This window comes from Ochotona princeps, chromosome 17 (genome assembly GCF_030435755.1).
Source record: "Ochotona princeps isolate mOchPri1 chromosome 17, mOchPri1.hap1, whole genome shotgun sequence".
In the NCBI taxonomy this organism is placed as follows: domain Eukaryota; kingdom Metazoa; phylum Chordata; class Mammalia; order Lagomorpha; family Ochotonidae; genus Ochotona; species Ochotona princeps.
The window spans coordinates 13,261,142-13,269,439 of record NC_080848.1 but is presented as its reverse complement, the minus strand read 5'-3'; the positions used below and the strand labels follow the sequence as shown (position 1 = coordinate 13,269,439).

Below are 8,298 nucleotides of genomic sequence, written 5' to 3'. Positions count from 1 at the left end.
GTCCTCGCAGCTGCGACCCCTCTTGGCGGGAAGGTGATGGGCGCCCATTTGTGGTCCCCGTTGTGGGCAGGAAGCAGTTTGGATTTCTGTGTGCTGAGCCGCTCTGGGTTGGTGGTGGCCGAGAAAGCCTCTCGATGAAGGTTGCCCGCTGCAGATCTTGGTGAGCAGAGGCAGACAGTGAGCCCGGTCTCTGGTTAGGCTGGGCCTAGGCACTGCAGCTGCAAGTGTGCACCTGTCACAGTTTTAGGGTTGCCCAGCAAGGTTAGAGGAGGTACCCCAAGTATTTAGAAATCCATCCTCACAAATGACCGCCTCATGGTCAAAGCACTGACTCAAGGCGGGGCTGAGTTCCTGGGTGTCAGGCCTCAGGGACAGGAGGCAGGGTGGGGGGTTCTGGGAGGTGTGGGGGCCTTTTATCTGGCCTGGTCCATGCCTAGCATATCCTTTTCAAAGATTTCAAAAAGAGAGATGGGTAGGGGAGGAAAGAAAGCTTCATTTTTTGGTTCACTTCTCTAGTGTCCACAACAGCCAGGAGCCAGGAACTCAAACCCTGAACTCTCACATGGGTGGTAGGGACTCAAGTGCTTGAGCCATTCCTGCTCTTCCTGAGGTGCACACCAGCAGGAAGCTGGACAGGAAGTAGAGGAGCTGGGTTGGTCTTGAATCAGGGACTCCAATAGGGGATGGAGTTTCCCGGCAGTGACCTAACCACTGTGCCCCATGCTGGTTAGGCATCCAGTTCTTGTTTGCTATCTGGTAGGCCGGAGTGGTCCAATATGCAGACAGCACAGTGTGCTGGCCAGCCAGGGACCAGGGACCACTGGGTTGGCATTTCCCCCAACTGGTCTGAATGATGGCTCCCAGGTAGGAATGGGTGCACCCTGCAGGAGTGGCAGGAAAAGCGGCCCCTGCTCAAGAACTGGAAATAATTGAAGGATCCCCCAGGGAAGGCGGCTGTCTGGGTCAGGAGGCAGGCAAGGCAGGAGAGGAAACACTCATGGCTACAAACACATCATCACCTCACACTTTATTGCTCACAAAGATTTTCTCCACCGCAGACTCCACAGTACCAAGGGGCTGCAGCTCCTCCTGTGCTGGGGGCCGGGGCTCGGCCTCTGCCTAGGAGCTGGCTGGACAGAGGCTGCCAAAGCGTGCCGCAGGTGCCTGCCCCCAGCAATTCACAGTTGATTAATGCTACACGAGTCCTGAGTGGCGCCCCTAGAGAGGTGTGGCTGGGGTGATGGACAAGGATGCTTACGGGAGTCCCATGCACCAGGCAAGCCTGAGGCCCTCTGACCTATCCCCTTGCCTGCCTGTGCCCACACAGGGCCCCTGGCTTGCATTGTGGAGGGTGGCCAGGAAAGTGCTTTGGGGTCATTAGAGTGCAAAGTGGAGCTGGTGGCGCCCTGGCCAGGGCCAGCGCAAGTGTGTCCAGGGAGCTGGTGAGCTAGAGGCCGAGTGCGTGGCCTAGGGGGTGTTAGCACTGGTGTCTGCTACTCTCCTTCGCATCCGGTGTACCCCATGTGCAGGTTGTCCCTGCCAGGTGGGCCTCTGTCCCCCTTCTCTTGTACAGGTGAGTGCCAGCCGCCTGGGGTGAGGGTTAGGCCAGCTGCTCCAGGCAGGAGCACAGCCCAGTGAGGGGGCATGCGCTTGGGGCCGAGAAGCATTTCACTTCGTCACCCTCTGTGGCCCTCACCTGGACCAGAGTCCCACTCAGGCCGAGTGCTGCAGTGCCCTGACTGGTGCCATACTGGGTGCGTTCCTCCTCGACTCAAAAGACCAGGGGGAGAAGGGCAAGTGGCCAGGTAGGGGGTGAGAGGTCTCCCATGAACCAAGGGAAGCACAGCCACTGCTCTGATTCCGCACACCCCAGTGTGGGCCTTAGATGTTGCTATTCTCTCACTTCCTGGAGGCCAGGGAACTTGGGGCTTGCTCACCCCTCCTGCTCCAGGCAGGTGTGCTGCCCCGTGACTACTTTGGCGGTCACTGATCACAACAGCCCTGACTCCTTCAGCAGGAGCAAGGCAGAGAAGATCCCACATGAAGTCCTCTGTTCTCCTCCTGGGTGCAGAATGATCTCTTGGCGGGGCTGGGCAGGACTCAGGCGGGCAGTCCTGGGAGGCATCGGTGAACCTCCCCCTTGCACCGCCCCTGGCTGCTGCTGGCTCCTGTCACACCACCGAGCCAGGGGTTGGCAGATCCCTAGAGGCCTCTGAGCCTCTGTCTCTGCACAGCACTGAGAAGGAAGGCCGCTGGGGCAGAATGGAGCCCGAGGCAAAGGCAGGGCTAGGGCCTGTTCTCCAGCTGCCCATGTTTGACCCTCCAGCTCCAGGCGAAGCTACCGTCGGGGGCCAGCGTGCACTGCAGGTCGATGCCCGAGTCTGGCACCTCCATATCGTAGCCGACGGGCTGCCCATCCTTGGTCACCAGGCTGAAGGCTGCAGCTGGGATCTGGGGGTGGAGCAAGCCAGTGGACTGAGTCAGTGGCCCAGGACCACAAAGCCTCTCAGTAGTGCAGATCAGACAGCTCCCACCCTTGTGGGAGATGTCTCCTCCCAGCTCAACAGGCAGCCCCAAGGATACTGCTGCCTTCCATTCTGGAGGATGTGGGGAGTCCTGCCTGGCCCAAAGGTAGGTCCTGAGGACCCCTCAGCCACCACTGCCAATTGTGCTCTTGGACTAGGGGATACTGGAGGCCAGGCTCAACTGTTCTTGGGGGGCATTGCTTCTTATGTCTAAGCATTCTTCCTGGAGGGCAGGCCCAGGGTCCTGGCTCTTGGGACTCTGCTCATGAAGTGTGTGCCTGCCCCCTTACCTGGCTGCTGATGCCAGTGGCGATGTCCCCCACCTTGACCCGGTGGAACTCTCGAATGTGCAGGTGTTCACCATTAAGAGACTGTATTTGGACTTTTACACCTGGAAGGTAGTAGGCGAGGTAATGGTCAGAGATGGCTGTTGGCTTCCCAGGAAGCAGGGCTCTGGCAGGGGCTGGGGAATATGTGAGTGTGTGTGTGTGTGTGTGTGTGTGTGTGTGTGTGTGAGAGAGAGAGACAGAGAGACAGAGAGAGACAGATATGGGTGTGAGAAAGTGGTGGAGATGAAATCTGGGCTGGGGTGGCCCCGTCTTAGGCACCTGCTAACTCTTCCTCGCTGTGCACACCTGAGTTGGCCCTGCATGTTGCTAAGAGCTGAGGAGTTTACCAACTTGGATTTGAAGCAGTAAGGAATGCAACACAAAGATTCCTAAAATGGACAGTGGAAAATCCAGGCTGTCCCCTGGGTTGAAACTGTCCAATCAGGCAATGGGGTCCTGATGCCACACATCACATCAGCCATGGGGACAGATAGGAAACTATGTGTTGAAGCCCTTGTAGCATAATTATAACTAAAACTATGCAGCCAGGCTTGAGAACTATGAACTTGCATGCTGTCTTTCTCATCTTCTAACCTCCAACCCCAGAGAAGCACAACAAGGCTGTGGTCCGGCAAGGCCTCTCAGGCAGTCGATGCCTCCAGGCTGGGAAAGCCTGCTTCTCTCGCCGAGCAAGAGGGCAGTTGTTGGGGGTCCAAGGTCCTCCCCCACCCCACCAGCGGAGGCCTCTTCCCCGTCAAGGTTTTTCCTCTGCACCTGACTCACTGGCCACAGATGTGACACTCTGGATACCAGGTGCTGCCCTCTTCCCTTCCCACTGCTCCAGGAGCCCTCCCTGTACTCCCTGGGGCGTGCAGCCCAGCCAGAGCCTGTACCGTTGAAGTAGCTTGGGGTGTCAGTGGGCCGACCCCGGGCCAGCACCATGTTCCAGCTGGAGCTCCGCGCCTCGGCTTGGCTGCCCCACGAGTGTACACCAGAGCTCAGGGTGTCTCGTGAACTCTGAGAGGCCTTCGATGGGTTCTGAAACCAGAGTGGGTACAGACTCAGTCCAGGACCCTCCCCAGGTGAGGAGCTGTGCATGTGTGCTGCTGTGGGGGTAGGAGTACTGTGTGGGAGAACAGACCTTGACACCTGCTGACCCTCGTACTAGTCCCCTGTCCTAATTCCAGCATGCTCAAGACACATGGTGTCATTCTGGGACGCCAGGTTCCCCCGGGCCTGGTGAGGACTCCGCCCTTTTCCCACCACTTGCACATAGCCTGTCCCCAGCCAACATCACCTACTCCGTGCCAGGACAGGGAGGAGCCTGACAGGTAACTCACCTTCTCGCTGTCGTCTGATAGGGAGAGGCTGTCAACGCTGAGGCATGAGAGAATCTGCTCCTGCTCCTCCAGGGAGAACGGCTGGGACATGCTGTTCAGGAACAACTCTGTGGGGAGAGGTGGGAGAGGCGTAAGCTGGAGGCCACACTGTCAGGCTTCTTCCTGCCCACACTGCAGGGGAGGGGCTATGAGGAAAGCTGCCTGCTGTGTCTGGAGAGGCCGAGGCCTGTGGGGCAGGCAAGGACCAGGGCTCAGAAAGCTGGAGGGCTGGGGGTCATGGTGTGTGTGTATATATGCATGCGTGTATGCATGTGACAGTGCTGTGTGTACATACATGTACATGTTGTATTTGACAGATGTGCATGTGTGTGTGAGACAGCACTGTGGTGTGACAGTGGTATGCACTGTATATGTTATAGCGCTATAGTCTGACAGCAGTGTGTGTGTGACAGTGCTTGGTCTGACAGCAGTGTGTGTATGTGTGTGTGTATGTGTTGTGTGTACCTGTGCTATGGCAGAGGTTCCCATACCTATTTCCAGCTGCTGCAGTTCCTGCTCAGGGAAGGTGGCCTTCCGCTCGGGTGAGCTGGGGTTTCTGCCAGGGCTTGGGTCGAAGGAGGACAGAGGCAAGGGTTCCCAGGTGCCAGACTCCTCCTTGCTCAAGTTCAGGGTAGGAGACTTATTTGGCTCTGGGGGCTCTGGTGGCTCTGGTGGCAGTGCAGTCTGAAGGTTGGGGGCCCCAGCTGTGGTGTCCCCTGACACGGGCTCCCCCAGCTGGGCGTGCAGGGCTTGCTGACAGCTGGCTAGGTTTGGCGGGGGAGGCCTTGGTTCTCTGTAGTCGCCTCTCCAGGGGCTCCGCAGACCACCCACTGCAAAAGAACATAAGGGGCTGAGGTGGGGCTGTGCCCACAAAGGGCTGCTGGACCAGGTCAGCATGACCTCTGGGTGGGTGAGGACAGGGGGGACCCTGTTGAAGCCCCACTTTGGCAGATAAGCAGACAGGCAGCCTATTTAGTTAGGGCAGGAAGAGGACTCCCTTTCTGCCTTTTGTTTAATTTTCCTCCAGGTATCAGAAATTTCATAACTAGACAGTCAGCTCTAGTTAAACCTTTTGTTAATGATCAAGAGACTTTAGAACAAGCCTGGGAGAGCAGGCATCTTGACTGGCAGTTAAGCTGTCCATCTACAAGGGAGTGCCTGGTTTCCAGCACATTCCCCGCTTTGGCTCCTGATTCCAGCTTACTCCAATGCACATCTGGGAGCAGTAGATGCTGGCTTTGCCACCATGCAAGCTCTGGACCGCATTCCCGGCTCCCAGCTCCAGCTTTGGTCAGCCCAGGGCAGCAGGCAGGAGATAGAGGGAGCCTCTCCAGTAAGGGGGCTATGGGGATGGACAGTCTGTTTCTCTGCCTCTCAAAGTAAGAATTGCAAGTGCAGCCCCTAGATAAAATAGCTGAGCAGGTGTCTCTAACTGCTGCTGCAGAGAGAGTGTGGCCAGAGGGCACTCCTTCTCTGACATTGCTCTGGGGTCCCGTGCACCTGAGTGATCACCTTTGTAGGAGGGGCCAGGCCTGGTGTCTCCAGTTTGGTTCATACCTTCACTCCCATGACCATTGTCTTTGCCTGCTTTCCCCACCTGCCTCCCGCCACCCCTGGCGACACTCATGAGACTTTGAATCTTGCTCCTGCAAGTTGTTGCTGTCAGTTACCCATTTTCAATGTACAGACAGGGCACCGTGTTCCTGGTCTCACGCTGAGGGCTCCTCTTGCCTGCAGCAGCATGGCTTTCGGATCTGCCTAAACTGCCCTGTGGGGTTCCAACCCCATCTTCTGCCCCTCCATGCTCTCACTGGTGGACCTTCAATTCTCACAAACAATGCTGCAAAGCCCGTCCTCTGGCATGTGGAGCTGGTGAGGCTTCCTCTGGCCTACCCGACACTGGGCACCACCCACTGGTCTCTCCCAGACCGTCATGTACCTAAGCTTTCTTTTGCTTGCTCTGCTCCCTCAAGAGTGTGAGTCCCCGCCATTAACTGCCCTGACATGCTCTCCCCATCTCCTGAGCTTGAGCCCAGCACCCACACTCATGTCCCCAGAGTGTCTGTGTGCTGAGAGGCCGAGGACCTTGTTCTTGACCGATACCTGCCCTGGCCCTCCTAGGTCATGGTTTTACTGTCCCCGCTGGGAGGGTTCAGCCTGCACCCGGTTCTTACCTTGCTGCAGTGCCCGGCTGACCTGTCCCCCAAGCTCTGCAGCTGATGCTCGTTGGATGGGCTCTTTCTGCAGCCCCTCTTGGATGGCCTGGGCTGTGAGGGGGGCACAGGAGGGTGGGATCTCCCTCACTGGCGGAGGCTCACTGGCAATCTGTGGACCAAAGGACGACATGTGAGGCCTGTGGTCCCCCTGGCCCCTGACTTCTCAGCACAAGGCCTCTGATCTTGCTACCTCTTGGATTCTCCATGTTGTGCTGAGGTCTGTCCTGAGAAATAGAGAGATATGGGGTAGAGCCTAGGATGGGGCATTTCCTTCAGAGAGGGAGAAGAAACCCAGGTAGACCAGGCAGGAGGATGCCCAAGGTCCCCAGGCCCAGCCTGTCAGGTGGTGGGTGGCAGAGGACCACGAGGGCAGGATGCCAGCTTGGCCTGCCTGGGAGCCTAGATACTTCCTCAGGATCCCATGATGACAAGGCCTCCCTCTGCTCACATCTGGCATGGAGACCACGGGGCCCTCGAGTCTGTAGCCTGGATCCCAGCCCCAGGTGTCACTGACCTTGAGGCAGAGCGGCCCGTGGAAGTACTGGGTCCACGGGTGGCACCCGTTGAGCATGTGCAGCATCATGCAGCAGCTACTCCACACATCCACCTTGTCATCGCAGCGCCGGCCCATCACCACCTCTGGGGCCATGTGGGTCTCCGTGCCGGGGATGTAGTCCCCTGAGAAGACCAGGGCAAGATGCAAACATTACCTGTGAACTTGGATGGCTATGAGCAGGCAAAAGCCATCCCTGTTCATCCCTGGGGATCCTGGAATTTGTTTGGTTAAAGTACTTTTAGAAAGATGAAGTTCCTGGGTCACATCCGCCAGGGATGAGTGGAGCTGGGACTGTGCCTGGGCTGGGCCGGATCTGTTGTTAACACCTACATCCCATTTGAGCGTTGGCTCAACTCTCAGCTACTTCACTTCTGATCCAGCTCCCAGCACTTTGGAAAGCAGCAGAGGATGGTCCAAGTACTGGGACTCCTGCACCCATGTGGGAGACTTGGGTGGAGTTCCTGATCCAATCTCAGCCATTATGGCCAAAATTGAAAAAGTAAGCAAAGGGGCTGGACATATAACATGAAGTTGTTAAGTGCTGTGATTATTCTAAAATACTAGTGAGTAAAAAAAATCTATAGAAAATTTTTACACAAAAAAGACCAGAAGGATCAATAGCAGATGGGAATTATCTTTTCCTGGTGATTTGTATTTAACATTTTTTTTTAAGATTTATTCATTTTATTACAGCCAGATATACACAGAGGAGCAGAGACAGAGAGGAAGATCTTCCGTCCGACGAGTCACTCCCCAACTGAGCCACAATGGCTGATGTGCGCCAATCCGATGCCGGGAACCTGGAACCTCTTCCAGGTCTCCCACGCGGGTGCAGGGTCCCAAAGCATTGGGCCGTCCTCGACTGCTTTCCCAGGCCACAAGCAGGGAGCTGGATGGGAAGTGGAGCTGCCGGGATTAGAACCGGTACCCATATGGGATTCCGGGGCTTTCAAGGAAAGGACTTTAGCTGCTAGGCCACGCCGCCGGGCCCTGTATTTAACATTTTTTGCGTTGCTCTACTTAGATCTTAGAAAAGATTACTTTTTGTTATCATCATCATCAACAACAACAACAACAACAACAAGATCCACTGAAGTTGCTTTAAGGTGAAGTTTGATTATCCATGCCTGTTTACATTTGTGGTATCACGCCGGTGCTCAGAGTTTCAAATTTTGGAGTATTTTGGAATTGTGGATAGAGATGTAAAACCAATACATTTAAACTTATATAAGACCTTTTTTTCCCCCCCATTTGGTTACAGTGCAATCATTTTAGGGGCCATTGTCATGGTGT

General features: G+C 56.1%; 1 protein-coding gene across 2 annotated transcripts in view; it reads right to left on the bottom strand.

The window, feature by feature from the left end:
* Positions 1-1,010: 1,010 nt before the first annotated feature.
* Positions 1,011-8,298, bottom strand: part of MAP3K14 (mitogen-activated protein kinase kinase kinase 14) — a 46,745-nt gene continuing 39,457 nt past the window's right edge. For both annotated transcript variants that reach the window (XM_058676645.1, XM_058676644.1), the window contains exons 10-16: positions 6,964-7,127; positions 6,408-6,558; positions 4,725-5,063; positions 4,195-4,301; positions 3,748-3,892; positions 2,816-2,916; positions 1,011-2,451 (exon numbers count right to left, since the gene is read on the bottom strand). In XM_058676645.1, coding sequence (XP_058532628.1) covers positions 2,287-2,451; positions 2,816-2,916; positions 3,748-3,892; positions 4,195-4,301; positions 4,725-5,063; positions 6,408-6,558; positions 6,964-7,127 — 1,172 coding nt within the window. In that variant the 3' untranslated portion in view covers positions 1,011-2,286. The remainder of the gene's footprint in view (positions 2,452-2,815; positions 2,917-3,747; positions 3,893-4,194; positions 4,302-4,724; positions 5,064-6,407; positions 6,559-6,963; positions 7,128-8,298) is intronic.